We start from the raw sequence: 21,794 nt of genomic DNA, 5'->3' as shown, positions 1-21,794 counted from the left end.
GACATCCTAAGCCACCTCCCCAGGACTCCAAAGGGGGGGTCAGGACATCCCTAGATGATCCAGATTACATGGTAAACACCACCACCATCAAGGACCTCAACAGAATGGGATGGACAATAGCACCCTTTTCCCCAACCTAGGAGTTAATATTTCGGAGGGGAGGAACCCATGGCCAAAAGCAAGAAAGGAAGGAGAGGGGAAAGGATGGGGCAGCAGCGAAGGGAGGAATGGGAGGTATTTAGGCTCAACTGGAGGAAAAAGACTGAAAGGTCAAATTCCTCAGACCAAAAGCCTCTCTGCCACATCAAGGAGCTCCCTTGAAGAAGCAAATACAGTGGACCCCCGGTTTACGATCAGCTCCCAATGCGACCAATTATGTAAGTGCGTTTGTATGTGTATGGTTGGGGGTCTGAATTGGACTAATCTAATTCACAATATTCCTTATGGGAACAAATTCGGTCAGTACTGGCACCTGAACATACTTCTGGTATGAAATAATATCATAAACCGGGGGTCCACTGTACATTATCATAATCACTGGGAAGCACTAATCCCTTAGGATCATACAACACCTGGAGAATGGGATATAATATAGTTCAATCTAGAGAGAGTAGCTCAGATTCCTTGGATGAAGATCCTCTCACCAGTACCAAGACACCCAGCTGAAGGGACTCAAATATTCATACCTGCTTACGAGTGTGTTGACACTGTGTTGAATGGCTCTGAAAACATCCACCTTACTTCCTAAAGTAATACAAAAATTTGTTATAATGTACAAAATTTAGGAACACTGGAATTTGGCATAATTGTATGAGGTAAGTACTCTATATAGCACTCTGTTAAATAACAGGGTAATAAAGTCAGTGCAAGAAGTCATGATGGGGAATAAATCTTTTGTATACATTATATCTTTAATCATCAACTGACATTTTAATATCAATTAGATATTAAATTATATATAAACAGAAATTATATATAAACAGAAATTCACTTTCCCATGCACTTGCCCCTGATTACTATAATAATAAGCAAGGATTCTTTACAAGTATCATAAAAGCAGTCATATATTCATAATTCAAAACAGCATGCCTTAAATATGCAAATAAAAGAATATAGCATATGCCATTTTGATTTGAAACTGGTTTAAAAAAAAAAGTCTGGTCAACAATACAGACCAACTTTTCTATCACACATCAAACTTCATACATATTTAAGGCCATGTATACCTAATTCTTTATATTTATATAAATAATATTCTATACTATACTGATATTTTTTCCTATTATGCATAGTAGGTGACTGATATTACCCTATATTTATAGTAAATATTTTAACCTAAAATTATTCTTATATTACTGATTTTGAGACCTAGCTAAATGTGGTGAAATGCAATGCACAATATGATTTATAAAATTTTACCAAGTACATTGGAAAACATAATTATAAAAATAACTATTTACAAAAGTATATCTAAAATAAATTAAAATTTCTTTTGACTACCCATAGGAAAAATATTCTGAAAATAGTGTACAGGAATGGGTGATTAAATTTCTTTCAGGTGATTTAGGCAATCACTCTATTATTACACTAGATTAAAAACAAAAAATGGGTACTCAACAGGTATTGCACCAGCCTTCAAGCTTGCCTTACAGTGATCTATTACTGCCATTACAAGTGCCCATTCCTATCACTATTTATTTACTAAAGCATAATCTTCGTAATGGCCACTGTGAACCCGTCTAGCAAGAACCAGAATAAAGAAACAGCCGAACTTTGAATTTTATTTAACAATTGCAGTTCATGCAGTTAGGGAATAATACTGTGTACAAATAAAATATCACAAATATGGAATAGTCAGTACACAAGTTAGCTGGAAATGGTTTCAGTAATGCTTAGAACAAGCTCTATGCTTTCTGTTTTTAAGAACTTCTGAATTGAGGTTTGACCATCAAATTTCCAAAGAGTTTAGTAAGATTGACTTCTGAGTAGGCATTTTGCTTCAGTGTCCGTTGTACTTCTGAATGAAGGACATTGTAGGTTCTGCGAAGAGTTTCATCACGAATGCCTGAAGACAAATAGAATGCTTATCTCTCTTCCCATACAATATGTAGCATATGGATAGCATTAATGTGTAAAAACATACATGATTCCCTTCCCCCTCCATTTTTTCCCTCCTGCTTTGTATTATGCACTGGAGATCACGCAATAGGAAGGGAGTTGTAAAATCTACAAAGCACTATGACAAAGTTATTAAACACCCTTGACAATAGAATGTTAAATATAAGCCATATACTCTTAATACTTGCAAGCCTAAACTACACACATCCTCCCGTCTACCATCTGAAATCTTTGAAATAATAATATGAGTGAGTTTACTCTAGGTAGTAGGTTGGTAGACATCAACCACCCAGGAAGGTACTACTGTTCTGCCAAGTGAGTGTAAAACAAAAGCCTGCAATTGTTTTACATGATGGTAGGATTGCTGGTGTCTTTTTTCTGTCTCATACACATGCAAGATTTCAGGTATGTCTCGTTACTTCTACTTACACTTAGGTCACACTACACAAGCATGTACAACCCTCTCAGTTTTCTTCTATTTTCTTACTAGTAATTGTTCTTTTTTTCCTCTTATATCCATGGGTAAGTGGAACAGAATTCTTCCTCCGTGAGCCATATGTGTTGTAAGAGTCGACTAAAATGCCGGGAGCAAGAGGCTAGTAACCCCTTCTCCTGTCTACATTACTAAAGTTGAAATGAGAAACTTTTGTTTTTCGTTTTGGGCCACCCTGCCTCTATGGGAAACAGCCAATTTGTTGTACGAGGAAGAAAAAGGAGCAAGTTTACTACACCTAATATCTCACTACATACTTAATCCCTGTCAATTTGGGTTAAGGCCAAAAAAAAAGTACAAATGATGCAATTACAGTATACAAATATTCTATTTTATGCAGTATTTGGAAAAAACTAATATCCTCTGGGACTCTTTCATAGACCCGCAGAAATCATTCAACACAGTGGAACACAATATCTTGCACCTTAAGCTAGCAAATGGTTAGTAGACAACAAACTATTGTTACACCTTGGGAAAACTGAAGCCATTCTCTTTGGCACGAAACCGGTGTAGTAAAGAAAGCGAATGCCAGACTGAAGTTCCTCTATAGACAGGCACAGTGTCTACCTACTGAGGCTTGTAGGACTCTCTGTCTAGCCCTTATACAATGTCATATGTACTATGCTTGCTCTTCATGGTACTCTGCCTTGACAAAAAAAAAAAAAAAAAAAAAAACAACAAAAAAAAAAAAAAAAACAAAAAAAAACAAAAAAAAAAAAAAAAAAAAAAAAACGAAGGACTGACTGCAAATCACCCAGAACAAAATGGTAAGATTCATCCTGGACCTGGGTCCAAGAGAGCATGGAGGCCAGGATGAATTACAGCAGTAAAACAACTGAAGCTAAATCAAGTTTATAAAATTGCTCACAAACAGTGTCCAGAATATCTTGCTGCCAATCTTGTCAAGGCTGGGAATCGGAGCAATCATAGTACTAGGGGGAGAGAGAGCACAACTTTGTAGTATCCACAGTTAGTGGCCAGGCTTCAAACACCTTTTATTGTACAGCAATAATGGAATGGAACAGACTGCCTGCACATGTCAAAGCCAATCAGAGCATGAACCAGTTCAAGAAGAAAGCCAAAAGGTGCCTGATGAATGTAGCTACAGAAAGGGAGGGGAATGATTTTTTTTTTTTTTTTTAGCTAACACATACGTAATTTTACCTTATTCCTAGTAATGACCCTCGTATTGTAGATAGTGTTAACCCTTTGACTGTTTTGCTCGTATATATACGTCTTACGAGCCACCGTTTTTGACGTACGTACACTCGTAAATTCTAGCGGCGTCAAATCATGCAGGAGAAAGCTGGTAGGCCCACATGTGAGAGAATGGGTCTGTGTGGCCAGTGTGCACTACATAAAAAAAGTCCTGCAGCACGCAGTGCATAATGAGAAAAAAAACTCCAACCGTTTTTGTAATTAAAATGCCGACTTTGTGGTCTATTTTCGTATAGTATTTATGGTTGTATTCTCAATTTCTTGGTCTCATATGATAGAATGGAAAACATATAACAGAAGTAGAGGTGATTTTGATTGGTTTTAATATGAAAAGAACCTTGAAATGAGAGAGTGGGTGAGATGTTATCAACAAATTTTGTTGAAAATAAGAAAAAGTTTTGGAGTGAGATTAACAAGTTAAGAAAGCCTAGAGAACAAATGGATTTGTCAGTTAAAAATAGGAGAGGAGAGTTATTAAATGGAGAGTTAGAGGTATTGGGAAGATGGAGGGAATATTTTGAGGAATTGTTAAATGTTGATGAAGATAGGGAAGCTGTGATTTCGTGTATAGGGCAAGGAGGAATAACATCTTGTAGGAGTGAGGAAGAGCCAGTTGTGAGTGTGGGGGAAGTTCGTGAGGCAGTAGGTAAAATGAAAGGGAATAAAGCAGCTGGGATTGATGGGATAAAGATAGAAATGTTAAAAGCAGGTGGGGATATAGTTTTGGAGTGGTTGGTGCAATTATTTAATAAATGTATGGAAGAGGGTAAGGTACCTAGGGATTGGCAGAGAGCATGCATAGTTCCTTTGTATAAAGGCAAAGGGGATAAAAGAGAGTGCAAAAATTATAGGGGGATAAGTCTGTTGAGTGTACCTGGTAAAGTGTATGGTAGAGTTATAATTGAAAGAATTAAGAATAAGACGGAGAATAGGATAGCAGATGAACAAGGAGGCTTTAGGAAAGGTAGGGGGTGTGTGGACCAGGTGTTTACAGTGAAACATATAAGTGAACAGTATTTAGATAAGGCTAAAGAGGTCTTTGTGGCATTTATGGATTTGGAAAAGGCGTATGACAGGGTGGATAGGGGGGCAATGTGGCAGATGTTGCAAGTGTATGGTGTAGGAGGTAGGTTACTGAAAGCAGTGAAGAGTTTTTACGAGGATAGTGAGGCTCAAGTTAGAGTATGTAGGAAAGAGGGAAATTTTTTCCCAGTAAAAGTAGGCCTTAGACAAGGATGTGTGATGTCACCGTGGTTGTTTAATATATTTATAGATGGGGTTGTAAGAGAAGTAAATGCGAGGGTCTTGGCAAGAGGCGTGGAGTTAAAAGATAAAGAATCACACACAAAGTGGGAGTTGTCACAGCTGCTCTTTGCTGATGACACTGTGCTCTTGGGAGATTCTGAAGAGAAGCTGCAGAGATTGGTGGATGAATTTGGTAGGGTGTGCAAAAGAAGAAAATTAAAGGTGAATACAGGAAAGAGTAAGGTTATGAGGATAACAAAAAGATTAGGTGATGAAAGATTGAATATCAGATTGGAGGGAGAGAGTATGGAGGAGGTAAACGTATTCAGATATTTGGGAGTGGACGTGTCAGCGGATGGGTCTATGAAAGATGAGGTGAATCATAGAATTGATGAGGGAAAAAGAGTGAGTGGTGCACTTAGGAGTCTGTGGAGACAAAGAACTTTGTCCTTGGAGGCAAAGAGGGGAATGTATGAGAGTATAGTTTTACCAACGCTCTTATATGGGTGTGAAGCGTGGGTGATGAATGTTGCAGCGAGGAGAAGGCTGGAGGCAGTGGAGATGTCATGTCTGAGGGCAATGTGTGGTGTGAATATAATGCAGAGAATTCGTAGTTTGGAAGTTAGGAGGAGGTGCGGGATTACCAAAACTGTTGTCCAGAGGGCTGAGGAAGGGTTGTTGAGGTGGTTCGGACATGTAGAGAGAATGGAGCGAAACAGAATGACTTCAAGAGTGTATCAGTCTGTAGTGGAAGGAAGGCGGGGTAGGGGTCGGCCTAGGAAGGGTTGGAGGGAGGGGGTAAAGGAGGTTTTGTGTGCAAGGGGCTTGGACTTCCAGCAGGCATGCGTGAGCGTGTTTGATAGGAGTGAATGGAGACAAATGGTTTTTAATACTTGACGTGTTGTTGGAGTGTGAGCAAAGTAACATTTATGAAGGGATTCAGGGAAACCGGCAGGCCGGACTTGAGTCCTGGAGATGGGAAGTACAGTGCCTGCACTCTGAAGGAGGGGTGTTAATGTTGCAGTTTAAAAACTGTAGTGTAAAGCACCCTTCTGGCAAGACAGTGATGGAGTGAATGATGGTGAAAGTTTTTCTTTTTCGGGCCACCCTGCCTTGGTGGGAATCGGCCAGTGTGATAATAAAAAAATAAACCTTGAAATGGAGCTCAAAGCAGGGAAAATGTTTGATTTTTGCTGATGTTCAAAAGTAAATAAATGGTGTCATTTTTCAATAAATGTCCAAGTAGCCATTCTAATATGCAGTCATGAATGAATTGACATTATTTATACAATTATTATAATATTGCAGTAGTCTGCATAACAGTAAATCTTCTATTTTTTGTTTGAATAAAAATTCAAAATAGAAAGCAAGAGTAATATCAGAGGGGCCTGGAGATGTGACTGATGATCTAAGAAAATGTTATTTTAGAGCCAGGAATGTCTGCATTGTTCATTCTGGACCCTATTTTGAAATTGTCATATTTTTAAATTTTTGTGAAATTGACCAAATTGCAAATTTCTGACCACGTTATTGGGTAGTTGAAATTGGTAAATGGGCAGTTTCTTGTACTCAATCGAAAGAAAAAAAGGGAGTTCTCAAGAAATAGCTATGAGTTTGGTTGATTGGAATAATGGAATTAGCCGAAAATAAGGCTCAAAGTGGGTGAAATCGCCGATTCATAAATACTGTCAGTTTTCCATCAAATTTCGTTCTTTTGGTGTCATTACAATTGGGAAAAGATTCTCTACCATTTCATAAGAATTTTTTGTTTTTGTTTTGGAAAATTTGTGACACCAGGAGACACCTCAGGATTTGGGGTTGCGACAGTCAAGGGGTTAATGACCCTCATGTAGTAGTCTTAATAGTATGATAATAAGATACTATCTTCTTTACAGAATACAGTGGACCCCCGGTTCGCGATGCTATCGGTATCTGATAAATCCGGTAACCGATGCATTATATCGCCAAAAATTTGACTCGGTTCCCGTTACAAAACCCGGTATGTGATGCGATTCGTACGAGACGTGTCCACGTGTAGCATGAACTGCCCCGTGTGTACCAGTGTTTACAAGCCAGCCAGTGTGCGCGCATCTAAGGATACATTCGGTACATTCCATATTATCCATATTATCACTGTTTTTGGTGCTTGTTTCTGCAAAATAAGTCACCATGGGCCCCAAGAAAGCTTCTAGTGCCAACCCTTCAAGACCAAGGGTGCTAATGACTACTGAAATGAAGAAAGAGATAATTGCAAAGTACAAAAGTGGAGTGCATGTGTCGGAGCTGGTCAGGTTGTATAGTAAACCCCAATCAACCATCTCTACTATAGTGAGCAGGAAAACGGCAATCAAGGAAGCTGTTCTTGCAAAAGGTGCAACTGTGATTACGAAACAGCGACCGCAAGTGTTAGAAAATGTTGAGAGACTGTTATTGGTGTTGATAAATGAAAAACAGATAGCAGGAGATAGCATCTCTCAAGCGATCATTTGTGAAAAGGCTAGGCAGTTGCATGAAGATTGGGTAAAGAAATTGCCTGCAACTAGTGGTGATATGAGTGAATTTAAGGCCAGCAAAGGTTGATTTGAAAGATTTAAGAATCGTAGTGGCATACATAGTGTGATTAGGCATGGTGAGGCTGCCAGTTCAGACCACAAAGCGGCTGAAAAGTATGTGCATGAATTCAAGGAGTACATAGAGGCTGAAGGATTGAAACCTGAACAAGTGTTTAATTGTGACGAAACAGGCCTGTTTTGGAAGAAATTGCCAAGCAGGACCTACATTACTCAGGAGGAAAAAGCTACCTCAAGTCCTAATGGAGGGGGATTCCCCTTCTAAACAATAGGTTCAACACTCTCCCCTCCTCCCAACCCATCAATCATCACCAGATCTTCATTAAAGGTCAGTGTCAATTATTCTATTGTTATTGTTGTTATTGTAATTATTCTATTGTATTAAACTTAATATTTCACGTGGTAAAAGCTTTTTTTTCATACTTTTGGGTGTCTTGAACGGATTAATTTGATTTCCATTATTTCTTATGGGGAAAATTGATTCGCTTTCCGATAATTTTGGTTTACGATGAGGTTTCAGGAACGGATTAATATCGCGAACCGGGGGTCCACTGTAATAATAAATTATCTACTTTATATTATAATAATAAGGTAAAAGGACCCCAATGGAAATAAGTCACTCTGACTTTTTTTGGGTTATCCTAGGTACTTTACGCATATGCTGTTTATGTATGATAATCTGTGTAACTGTATTTGTGTATACAGTGGAACCTCTACTTGTGAGCGCATCGACACGCGAGTTTTTCCAAATACGAGCAGTCGATGGGTATATTTTTTGCTTCCACATGCGAGCAAAATTCCATAAGCGAGCTGACCTCAAGGGAGGTTCCTTGATGCTGGTGAGGGGCTCTTGATCTTAGGAATTGTATCTCATTTGTTTGTTGGACTATCTTATTGAAACTTGGGCAATGTATGATGGAAAGATGCTTCTTAATGTACACCAAAAATGAAAGAAATCGGAGCATAAATAATGGAGTTCACTTCTCAGCAATTAGCCACCCCTTAGCGGTATTTTCGAATGGTTTTTATGGTTGAATTCTCGTTTTCTGGGTCTCATTTGATAGAATGGAAGATACATTACAGAAATAGATATGATTTTGATTGCTTTCACGATGAAAAGTACACTGGAATTGAGCTCAACGAAGGAGAAATGCTCGTTTGCTTGACTATGTTCTAGAGTAAACAAATGACGTCACTGTCCATTCCAATATGCAGTCGTGAATGGGTTGACATTATTTATACAATTATTGCAATAAGGCATAACAGTAAATCTTATATTTTTTGTGTGAATAAAAATTACAAATTATTTATATTGTAATAATAATAATAATAATACATATATAATAATGTACTATACAATAATAATTATAATAATAGACGGCTTCAAAACGTTATCACTAGATGGCAGTGTTTACCACAACATAGAGGTAGCGGTTGTGGCTGCCGCCACCTGTTACATAATGACACATTTTATTCATTCTAGAGTATGTATCAGGTTTCTATGTTATTTATATTGTTTATTATTTCATATTAGATGAACTGTGATAGATAAATAAGCCGTAGAGTTGATGATAGCGAAATATTCAAGGAGTATTTTGTCCTGTCTCCAGACAAACTCTCGTTGGCCGCTGCCACATATATAATGACATATTATTTTCATTCTAGAGTATATATCAGGTTTCTATGTTATTTATATTCTTTGTTATGTCATATTAGATGAACTGTGATAGATAAATAAGCCGTAGAGTTGCTGATAGCGAAATATTCAAGGAGTATTTTGTCCTGTCTCCAAACACTCGTTGGCCTCCGCCGCCACCACATATATAATGACATTTTATTCATTCTAGAGTATATATCAGGTTTCTATGTTATTTATATTGTTTGTTATGTCATATTAGATGAACTGTGATAGATAAATAAGCCGTATAGATAATGATAACAAAATTATTCAAGAAGCATTTTGCCCGGTCTCCAGACAAACTGTCATCCACTGCCGACACCGCCCATACCACTACATGAATTACATATTTTATTCATTTTAGAGTATATATGTTATTTATATGGTTTATTATGTCACATTAGATCAAGTGAGATAGATAAATCAGCCGTAAAGTTGATGAAACGGATTAAACTCACAAGTAGAAGTTCCACTGTACCTGAACAAACTTACTTACTTACCTAAAATCTTATCTTAGCGATAGACATCAGTATGTTTCCACATAAGGTGTAACTTCATCAACTCAGCCTGTAGCCATAGGATTGCCCCAAGGCAGTGTCCTCGGCCCTCTGCTCTTTCTCATGTACATCAATGATCTCCCCAATGCATCTCACCTCCTTAAACCTGTTCTATTCACAGACGACACTATATCTTCTCCCACTCAAACCCAACTATGCTCAGTGACAATGTTAACAACGAGCTACTAAAAATATCTATGTGGATGATGACCAACAAACTCACCCTCATATACAAAAAACATACTACATGCTACCTGGAAACAGAACTTTAAATATCCAACTTAACATATTAATAAATGGTATCCCAATTACAAGACACACTGAGGACAAATTTTTTGGTCATCACCTTGACCAACCTGACATTCCATACCCACATCCAACACAATTAAAAAAGGTCTCTAAAACAGGCATCCTCTCCAAGATGTGGTACTATGTACCCCAAATGACACTACTCGCATTATACCTATGGCATTTGTGCCTAGAGATCTAATAAGGTTAATCATCTTAAGCCATTAACCATTCAGGGTCGAGACCCCTGATCTTAAACTTGCTCTCAGGGTTGAAGAATTAAAAAAAGAATCCTCATGAAATAATAGAAAATCTTTTTCCGAAGGTAATGAAACTGAAAGTTCAAAATTTGAAGAAAAACTTGTGGAATTAAGCTCGAGCAAAGTAAACGGTCTCAAGAGAAATTTATGCATCAGCCATTTAAGCCCTATTATTGGCCAATTCCACCATTTCAGTCAACCAAACTTGGCTATTTCACTAATATTCCTTCTATTCTTCTGATTCAGTACAAGAAACTGCCCATTTACCTATTTCAACTACAGAATAAAGTGATTAGAAATTGGCAAGTTGGCCAATTTCACACAAAATTAAAAAATGCCAATTTAAAAATAGTTAAGAATAAACAATGTGGACATTCCTGGCACGAAAAAAACATTTCCTCTGTTCACTAGTTACGTTTACAGGCCTCTTATGTTATGGCTGCTTTCCATTTTCCTTTTTATTCACACAAAATGTAATAGATTTACTGTTATGCAGACTACTGCATTATTGCAATAATTGTATAAATAATGCCAGTGCATTCCTAAATGCATATTCGACTGGCCAGTTGGATGTGTATTGGACGAGCAACATCATTTGTGTACTCTGGATCATTGGCAAACAATGAACATTTCTGCTACTTTGAGCTCAATTTCAAGCTACTTTCATTCCTGAAGCCAATCACAATTATCTCTATTTCTGTAATATATCTTCTATTCTATCAAATGAGACCACAAAACTGAGAATACAACTATAAAAATCACCTCGCCTCACAGTACCTGCCCATGTCCGCCTCGCAACACCCTCCGTGTCTGCCTCACGACACCCTCCGTGTCTGCCTCACGACATCCCCCATCTCCGCCTCAGAACACGCCTTTCCATTTCCACTTCATGACACCGTCCCCGTGTTCGCCTCACAACATCCCTCATGTCCACATCATTATATCCCGTGTCCACCTCATGATATCCCATGTCCACCTCACCAAAAATGCAATGAATATGAAGGGCCCCAAGATCTGGAATTCATTGCCCAAACCAGCAAAAAGTCTCCTGTCTATCAATGAACTTAGGAGCTATAATTTAAAATCACCTCACCTCCCAAACTTAAATACACCAACACCATGCTACACCAAACAAAAATCAATTCATCTATACCTAATGAAACCAACTCATCTACTTTCTGAAATCATACATTTTTTATATTGCGTAAGGAAATTGTTTGTTTATCTGTGTGTACTTCAATGAGATTGTGGTCAAGTATAATGTATCTGAGATTATATCCCTGATTAGTTCCAGGTTGTTCTTGAAGATCAGATCTAGAATGTTTTCATGCCTAATGGGCTCTCATGTTAGTCAAGAACCAACTTTATGCAGAGCTCCAATAAATCCCTGGTGTATGTCTATTGGGCAAGCATCCTCCCCTGTACTGTGGGTAATTTTTAGCTGTACTTGCTGAGGTGTTTATCTACAATCTTCTGTGACCTTCAAAATAACCAGACACGTACAAGACTTCACAACAGCAGCCTCACTATTTGTGTAATGCTATGCAAGTTGCTACAACTCTTAAACCAGTCCTTACTACCAGTTTTTATTTCTGTAATCTCACATTGCCTTTTGTTTTAAATCTTCAACAAGCTCTTAGCCTCCTGAAAAATGTACAATCTCTGGTAGGAAGTATACATCACAGGGTTTGGAGCTTGAACTAATAATAATTAAAAAACATGCATACATCTATGACCAACCTGCTTATAAATACTAGCTTAGCAAGTGTAAGGAAGCTACAAACAGCATCAAACCACTGGACAAACTACAGGAGGCCCTCCACATTCCAAGGGTTAGGGGATCAAGAACCTAGCAAACCTTGAAAATTGTGAATGTTTAGTGCCCAAATATGATGTAGGGAAATATAATAATACTGTACTGTAGTGTTCGTGAATGTTTTCATGTGCAAATATATTGAAGGGAAATATAATAATAGCATTTACTTAGCGTAACAATACTGCTTCCTTAACCTACTGAACCACGAACAATCATAAAGCACACGAAAACAGTAAAATATTGGGCGGCTGGGCATTCGCAAATGTTCAAAGCTCATGAAAGTGAAACTCACGAAAGTGGAGGGCTAGCTGTATAAAGCTTTCATTCAAACATTTCAAGAGTAAGTTAGATTTTTGTACTTTCAATACAAGTATAAACTCAACTACTTTAAAAAAAAAAAAAATATTACTTACGCTCATCTTTATTCTTCTGGCAAGCTTTCTGGAAGTCAAAGATATACTCATAGAAGCACAGTTGTTTGTAGAGCTGAGATTCAGAATACTGAAAAAGAAAAGTCCATGCGTAAAATTTATTTCAGGAATTACCTGCACTTTAACAGTTGGGGAGGGAGAGTGGAAGAAGTAAAATTGTAAAGCACTTTAACCAACAGTGCTAGCAGAGCCAGTACAAAAGAATCGACCCCTGCAACCACAGACAGTCGAGTCTACACATACAGTAGGGCACCACTTATATGGCAGGGTAGGTTCCAGGAGGGGTGTTAATGTTGTAGTTTAAAAACTGTAGTGTAAAGCACCCTTCTGGCAAGACAGTGATGGAGTGAATGATGGTGAAAGTTTTTCTTTTTCGGGCCACCCTGCCTTGGTGGGAATCGGCCAGTGTGATAAAAAAAAAAAAAAAAAAAAAAAAGGTTCCAGGCTACCGCTGGAAAGTGGACATCGCTGTTAAGCAGAAAGACATTTTTTCCACTTATAAATGCCAGATAACAAGTTTACACTAACATATATTAAGTTACACAATATACATATTAAGTTAAGAATAGAACTAGGGATTAAAAACAATACAAAATAAAATACACACAGTACACTCATTACTTACCTTAAAATATTTGTAATCTTAATGTAGGGCGAGAGGTGAGTAGAATTTTTTTTGTCGGATGTCAGGTGTAGGAGGTATGGTAGCCAGCCAGGCCACCCAATCACACGTAATATACTATGACTTTTAAAGTGCCCCAGAACGATAAGGTGCATAAGTATAATTATCAGAGTATATATAAAGCATTCTCCATGGGGAAGTGTCGTAAGAGGCGACTAAAATGCCAGGAGCAAGGGGCTAGTAACCCCTTCTGGCTTAGCGCTTCTTTTTGATTATAATAATAATAGTAACCCTTTCTCCTGTATATATTACTAAATTTAAAGGGAGGGACTTTCATTTGGGAGGGGGGGGGGGAGGCTGCCTCAGTGGGATATGGCTGGTGCATGGAAAGAAGATACAAAATGTGAAATAACTTTAAAACACTTGAAATTTTGTAGTTTCAAGGCATAACAGAGAGATGCAGTGCTCATGGTGAATGTCAACAATCCGAGTGGGACATGTTGACCGTATTAGAAAGTCAAATGAGGGGAGCCATATAGCAAGTTTTGTTCATAGTAATTTGAAATTCTGTATTAGCAGAATACTGTAAGGCAAAGCACCATAAAGTGGGGCCCTACTGTAAATGCAAAATAACATCAGTGTAAATATAATGAAATTTCAAGCACTTTGGTGATTTCTCACATAATTAAGGAACAGTAAAAATAATAGGACAACTGAAGACTTGTAAAGCTGAAATATGACCTGAGTGAGCATGAGAGTGTAGTAAGAATTTAGTCAGGTCACATGTAATTTTTTTTAAGTGACATGTTAGGCATAGTTTAAGCCTTTGACTGTTTCAGTCGTACATATACGTCTTACAAGCCAGTGTTTTTGACGTATGTATTAATACTCCAAAATTCTAGCAGCTTCAAATCAAGCAGGAGAAAGCTAGTAGGCCCACATGTGAGAGAATGGGTCTGTGTGGTCAATGTGCACAGTATAAAAAAAAATCTGCAGCACACAGTGCACAAGAAACAAAAAACTACGACCACATTTTTGGATTAAAACGCCGACTTTGAGGTGTATTTTATAGTATTTATGGTTGTATTCTCTTTATCTTGGTCTCACTTGATAAAATGAAAGATATATTACAGAAATAGAGATGATTTTGATTGGTTTCACGATGAAAAGAACCTTGAAATTGATCTGAAAGTAGCAGAAATGTTCGATTTTTGCTGATGTTCAAGAGTAAACAAATGACGTCATTGTCCAACTAGCCATTCTAATACACAGTCACAAATAGGTTGACATTATTTGTATAATTATTACAATAATGCAGTAGTCTGCATAAAAGTAAATCTTTATTTTTTGTGTGAAAAAAAATTCAAAATAGAAAGCAAAAGAGGGCTGGAGATGTGACTGATGAAAAGAGAAAATGTTATTTTAGTGCCAGGAATGTCTGCAATGTTCATTCTGGACCCTATTTTGAAATTAGCATCTTTTTTAATTTGCATCAAATTGGCCAAATATCCAATTTCTGACCACTTTATTGGATAGGTGAAATCGGTAAATGGGCGGTTTCTTGTACTCAATTGACAGAAGAAATGGAATTCTAAAGAAATAACTATGAGTTTGGTCGACTATAACAATGGAATTGGCCGAAAATAGGGTTCAAAATGGGCGAAATCGCCAATGGGCAAAAATTGCCGAGATGGCTAACTTTGCGAGAGCATAATTCCGTAAGTTTTCCACGAAATTTCATACTTTTGGTGTCATTAACACCGGGAAAAGATTCATTTTATAAGAAAAAAGATTTTTTTTTTTTTCAAAATTTTTGCAAAAGACACGCACTAGAATTCAGGGTCGCAACAGTCATAGGGTTAAAATTCTCACAAATTCCATTCATTATAAATTAATCTAATTTATACAACCCAGAATTTATATTTGTATTGCAATCAATACGATCTTTTATGAAGCTCGATTCAATTATATTTCACTCAGCTATGGACTTGCTTGATACAATCTTCTCAAAAACAATTGGGTGGTTAAAATATCTCATACAAAAAAAAAAAAAAAAAAAAAAGAGCATTTGTCCAGTTTTAATGCTATATTTATTCTGTTGTAATTATAGTTCAAGATTTTCCAAGTTGACCACAATAATCTTCATTACATTTCTTAAGGAGAATCTTATACACAGTCATTAGAATTTTCAGCAAATTCTTAATCAATTTTTCTAAATCACAAAAGCTCATGGAATTTTACTATTATTTCAGTGTGGTTATTTTGCATTGTACTAATATTACTTGTTTACTGTTATCTTATTGCATACATATACATAATGAATGAAGGCAGATTTTGTAAGATATACCTGGCATCTCATGTTTTCATAAGGCAAAGAAATAAATCCAGAAATCCTGCCAGAGTACAAAATGATTAATAGGATCCACTGTACACTTGTGACCTGCCTGGATAGTTGCTGTCTACCAGTAAATTAGATATAGAAAAAATGGCCAGCATCAACAAGAAACAATGCTATGCTTCTAAAAATAACAGTAATCATGAGAAGAATCTGACCACAATAAGAGATTTCATGACTTGCCTCTCATTTAGAGGATAAAAAAGAATACATATACAGAGCAGCAGATGAATAGGAGTGGAATCAGTACCACACACACCAGTATCTAAATACAACCCAGACAGAAATTTTTAAGAACACAAAAATAAACTGTAATTTCAGACACTAATAAAGTGGATGCACTGGGTCAACAGCTGTAAACAACAACAACAATAATAATAATAATAAAAAAGCCCCCCTAATTAACAACCAATACATATTGTGGAGATACATGAAGGGGGTAGGGGAGTTTCAGTGGGGAGAAATAAATGGGATTAAATCTGGAGTATCTGAGAGAGTTAGAGCTAAGGAAGGGGTAGCAATAATGTTGAAGGATCAGTTATGGAAGGAGAAAAGAGAATATGAATGTGTAAATTCAAGGATTATGTGGATTAAAGTAAAGGTTGGATGCGAAAAGTGGGTCATAATAAGCGTGTATGCACCTGGAGAAGAGAGGAATGTAGAGGAGAGAGAGAGATTTTGGGAGATGTTAAAGTGAATGTATAGGAACCTTTGAACCAAGTGAGAGAGTAATTGTGATAGGGGACCTGAATGCTAAAGTAGGAGAAACTTTTAGAGGGTGTGGTAGGTAAGTTCGGGTGCCAAGTGTAAATGATACTGGGAGCCCTTTGATTGAACTTTGTATAGAAAGGGGTTTAGTTATAGGTAATACAAATTTTAAGAAAAAGAGGATAAATAAGTATACAAGATATGATGTAGGGCAAAATGACAGTAATTTGTTGGATTATGTACTGGTAGATAGAAGACTGTTGAGTAGACTTCAGGATGTACATGTTTATACAGGGGCCACAGATATATCAGATCACTTTTTAGTTGTAGCTACACTGAGAGTAAAAGGTAGATGGGATACAAGGAGAATAGAAGCATCAGGGAAGAGAGAGGTGAAGGTTTATAAACTAAAAGAGGAGGCAGTTAGGGTAAGATATAAACAGCTATTGGAAGACAGATGGGCTAATGAGAGCATAGGCAATGGGGTCGAAGAGGTATGGGGTAGGTTTAAAAATGTAGTGTTAGAGTGTTCAGCAGAAGTTTGTGGTTACAGGAAAGTGGGTGCGGGAGGGAAGAGGAGCGATTGGTGGAATGATAATGTAAGGAGAGTAGTAAGGGAGAAAAAGTTAGCATATGAGAAGTTTTTACAAAGTAGAAGTGATGCTAGGAGGGAAGAGTATATGGAGAAAAAGAGAGAGGTTAAGAGAGTGGTGAAGCAATGTAAATAGAGAGCAAATGAGAGTGGGTGAGATGTTATCAACAAATTTTGTTGAAAATAAGAAAAAGTTTTGGAGTGAGATTAACAAGTTAAGGAAGCCTAGAGAACAAATGGATTTGTCAGTTAAAAATAGGAGAGGAGAGTTATTAAATGGAGAGTTAGAGGTATGGGAAGATGGAGGGAATATTCTGAGGAATTGTTAAATGTTGATGAAGACAGGGAAGCTGTGAATTCGTGTATAGGGCAAGGAGGACTAACATCTTGTAGGAGTGAGGAAGAGCCAGTTGTGAGTGTGGGGGAAGTTCGAGAGGCAGTAGGTAAAATGAAAGGGAATAAAGCAGCTGGGATTGATGGTATAAAGATAGAAATGTTAACAGCAGGTGGGGATATAGTTTTGGAGTGGTTGGTGCTATTATTTAATAAATGTATGGAAGAGGGTAAGGTACCTAGGGATTGGCAGAGAGCATGCATAGTTCCTTTGTATAAAGGCAAAGGGGACAAAAGAGAGTGCAAAAATTATAGGGGGATAAGTCTGTTGAGTATACCTGGTAAAGTGTATTGTTATTATTGAAAGGATTAAGAGTAAGAATGAGAATAGGATAGCAGATGAACAACGAGGCTTTAGGAAAGGTAGGGGGTGTGTGGACCAGTTGTTTACAGTGAAACATATAAGTGAACAGTATTTAGATAAGGCTAAAGAGGTTTTTGTGGCCTTTATGGATTTGGAAAAGGCGTATGACAGGGTGGATAGGGGGGCAATGTGGCAGATGTTGCAGGTGTATGGTGTAGGAGGTAGGTTACTGAAAGCAGTGAAGAGTTTTTACGAGGATAGAGAGGCTCAAGTTAGAGTATGTAGGAAAGAGGGAGATTATTTCCCAGCAAAAGTAGGCCTTAGACAAGGATGTGTGATGTCACCGTGGTCGTTTAATATAATTATAGATGAGGTTGTAAGAGAAGTAAATGCGAGGGTCTTGGCAAGAGGCGTGGAGATAAATGATAAAGAATCACACAAAGTGGGAATTGTCACAGTTGTTCTTTGCTGATGACACTGTGCTCTTGGGACATTCTGTGTGTGTGCGCGTGCGCACGCGTGTGCACTCGCCTATTTGTGGTTGCAGGGGTCGAGTCTTAGCTCCTGGACCCACCTCTTCATTGGTTGCTCCTGGGTCCTCTCTCTCCCTGCTCGATGAGCTTTATCAAACCTCGTCTTAAAACTATGTATGGTTCCCACCTCCACTATGTCACTTTCTAGGCTATTCCACTGCCTGACAACTCTATGACTGAAGAAATACTTTCTAATATCCCTTTGACTCATCTGACTCTTCAACTTCCAATTGTGACCTCTTGTTTCTGTGTGCCCTCCCTGGAGCATCCTGTCTTTGTCCACCTTGTCTATTCTGCGCAGTATTTTATATGTCATTATCATGTTTTCCCTGACCCTCCATTGTCGTCAGGCTGATATCCCTTAACCTTTTTTCATAGGATATTCCCCTTAGCTCTGGAACTAACCTTGTCGCAAACCTTTGCACTTTCTCTAATTTCTTGACGTGCTTGATCAAGTGCGGGTTCCAAACAGGTGCTGCATACTCCAGTATGGGCCTGATGTACACGGTGTACAGTGGAACGATTCCTTACTAAGGTATCGGAATGCTGTTCTCAGGTTTGCCAGGCGCCCATATGCTGCAGCAGTTATCTGGTTGACGTGTGGTTCCGGAGACATGCTCAGTGTTATACTCACCCCAAGATCTTTCTCCATGAGAGAGGTTTGCAGTCTTTGGCCACTTAGCCTATACTCCGTCTGCGGTCTTCTGTGCCCTTCCCCGATCCTCATGACTTTGCATTTGGCGGGGCTAAATTCGAGAAGCTAGTTGCTGGACCAGGTGTCCAGTCTGTCCGTGTCTCTTTAAAGTCCTGCCTGATCCTCATCTGATTTAATTCTCCTCATTAACTTCACATCATCTGCGAACAGGGACACTTTTGAGTCTAACGCTTCCATCATGTTATTCACATATACTAAAAATAGCACTGGTCCTAGGACCGACCCCTGTCGGACCCCGCTCATCACAGGCCCCCACTGTGGTACCTCATCACATACCATGACTCGTTGCCTCCCTGTCAGGTTTCTCTGATCCATTGCAGAGTCCTTCCTGTTATATGCGCCTGATCCTCTAGCTTCTGCACTAATCTCTTGTGAGGAACTGTGTCAAGGGCCTTCTTGGAGTTCAAAAAGATGCAATCAACCCACCCCTCTCTCTTTTGTCTTACTTCTGTTACTTTATCATAAAACTCCAGAAGGTTTGTGACACAGGATTTGCCTTCCATGAATCCGTTCTGGTTGGCGTTTATACTCCTGTTCCGTTCCAGGTGCTCCACCACTCTCCTCTTGATAATCTTCTCCATAACTTTGCATACTATATACGTCAGTAACACAGGTCTATAGTTTAGTGCCTCTTTTCTGTCTCCTTTTTTAAAAATGGGAACTACATTTGCTGTCTTCCATACCTCAGGTAGTTGCCCAGTTTCCAGGGATGTGTTGAAGATTGTGGTAAGTGGCACACACAGTATATCCGCTACCTCTCTAAGGACCCACAGGGAGACGTTGTCCGGTCCCATTGCCTTTGAGGTATCGATGTCCCTTAGCAGCTTCTTCACCACCTCCTCATTTGTATGTATGTCATCCAACACTTGTTGGTATATTCCTTGCTGGTGTCCCCCTCTGTTCTGTCCCCCCAGAGGCCTTCCTGTCTCCACTGCGTGCTGCAGGATTTTTTTTATATGGTGTACACTTAAGAGTATAGACCCATTTTTTCATCTCTAGGCCGAAATTTGCCGCTCACAGCTTATCTGAGTGAGCCGAGCTAATGGCATAGTACTACGGGACCAACACTGGCTTCAAAGCCATTATACAACAGGACCGACACCAAAAGGGTTAAGGATTGGCAAAAGGCATATATCATTTCTTTTGTATAATGGGAGAGGACAAAAAAAAAAAAAAAAAAAAAGCAAGCCTTGTAGGGAAATAAGCATGTTGAGTATACTGTACTGGTTAACCCCTTGAGGGTCCGTGCCGTAGATCTACGGCTTTATGTTGAGGGTCCAAACCGTAGATCTACATCATGAGCTCAGCTCACTCTGATAAGCTGTGAGCAGTAAATTTGGGCCTAGATATGAGAGAATACATCTATGTGGTATGTGTGCAATACATAAAACAAATCCTGCAGCACACAGTGCATAATGAAGAAAAAAAACTGAGACCGTAATTTTTGATTAAAATAGCAACTTTGCAGTGTTCTTTCGTATGTTTTTTATAGTTGTATTTGCGATTTCTTGGTCTCACTTGATAGAATGGATGATATATTACAGAAATAGAGATGATTTTGATTGGTTTTAGTACTGAAAATAGCTTGAAACTGAGCTCAAAGAAGTGGAAATGTTAGATTTTTGCCGATGTTCAAGAGTAAACAAATGACCTCACACGTGTAATACATGCCAGCTGGTGGGTTTAATATACGTTCACAATTGTGCTGATATTATTTATACAATCATTACAATATTGCATGAGAGTAAATCTTCCATTTTTTGGTTTGAATAAAAATTAATTTTGTGAATTCAAAATGAAAGTGGAATTAATCTGTAAAGCCTGAAAACATAACTAATGAACAGAGGAAATGTTAGTTTAGTTCCAGGAATGCCTGCATTGTTTATTCTGGACCCTATTTTGAAATTGGAATATTCTGAACTTTGCACTAAATTGGCCAAATTACCAATTTCTAATCACTTTATTTTGTAGTTGAAACAGTTGACTTGGCGATTTCTTGTGCTCAATCGATAGAATAGAAGTAATAATAGTGAAAGAGCTAAGAATTTGGTCGACTGGAATAAAGTAATTGGCCTAAAATGGGAGTCAAAGTCAGTAAAATCGCCGCTGCGTAAATATCGCTGAGACATCAAAATTTGCGAGAGCACAATTTCATCAATTTTCCATCAAATTTCGTACTTTTTGTTTTAATACTTCCAGAAAAAGATTCTCTACCATTTCATAAGAAAAAATAAAAAAATAATTTTTTGAAAATTCTTGGACACTGGTGCGCACTTTGAAATTTGGCCTTTGGACCCAGAAAGGGTTAAAGTGTACTGTAGAATTTTAATTATTATTATTATTAAAAAAAGTTAGCCAAGACTGAAAGTGGGATTACAAAGGAGCAAGAAGAATTTAGGAAAGCAAGTGACATACCTCTCTGTAAAGCACACCTCGTCTACAAGAGTTGCAAACAGGAAAACCTCTGTTGAAGAGAAGAGGAATCCTCCTAGTCCTGTTATCGCAACTTGGATCCTCACATATAAGCCAGCCCTATGTGAAAAAAATAAATTAAACTATTTTTTTGTAAATGATGCATTTTTTGAGTTTATATCATATGTACATTTTTCAATCATATTATAAAACATGATACAGCTACTTCAAGAGATTAAAACAAACTTACATTGTAATATTTTGTGATATGATTCCTTATGTCCAGTCTCAATTTATTGAGAATCGGAGCTATGCGAGAGAATATTGGGAATTTACACTTTGGATTAGGACAATACTGCAGTGCCACCTCAAGGTTGGGTCCAGGTCCCTGAAAATAAAAATAAATATTCAATCTATTTCCTGTTGTGAAGCTATTCCTTCCTAGT

General features: G+C 38.0%; 1 protein-coding gene across 2 annotated transcripts in view; it reads right to left on the bottom strand.

Moving 5' to 3' along the window:
• Nucleotides 1–1,059: 1,059 nt before the first annotated feature.
• Nucleotides 1,060–21,794, bottom strand: part of PolA1 (DNA polymerase alpha catalytic subunit) — a 162,286-nt gene continuing 141,551 nt past the window's right edge. For both annotated transcript variants that reach the window (XM_070085157.1, XM_070085158.1), the window contains exons 26-29: nucleotides 21,599–21,736; nucleotides 21,352–21,468; nucleotides 12,657–12,744; nucleotides 1,060–2,065 (exon numbers count right to left, since the gene is read on the bottom strand). In XM_070085157.1, the coding sequence (XP_069941258.1) occupies nucleotides 1,920–2,065; nucleotides 12,657–12,744; nucleotides 21,352–21,468; nucleotides 21,599–21,736 (489 nt within the window). In that variant the 3' untranslated portion in view covers nucleotides 1,060–1,919. The remainder of the gene's footprint in view (nucleotides 2,066–12,656; nucleotides 12,745–21,351; nucleotides 21,469–21,598; nucleotides 21,737–21,794) is intronic.

The sequence above is a fragment of the Cherax quadricarinatus genome, chromosome 15, assembly GCF_038502225.1.
Source record: "Cherax quadricarinatus isolate ZL_2023a chromosome 15, ASM3850222v1, whole genome shotgun sequence".
Taxonomy (NCBI): Eukaryota; Metazoa; Arthropoda; class Malacostraca; order Decapoda; family Parastacidae; genus Cherax; species Cherax quadricarinatus.
The sequence above is the reverse complement of the archived record's forward strand: the minus strand, read 5'-3'. Positions and strand labels throughout refer to the sequence as shown.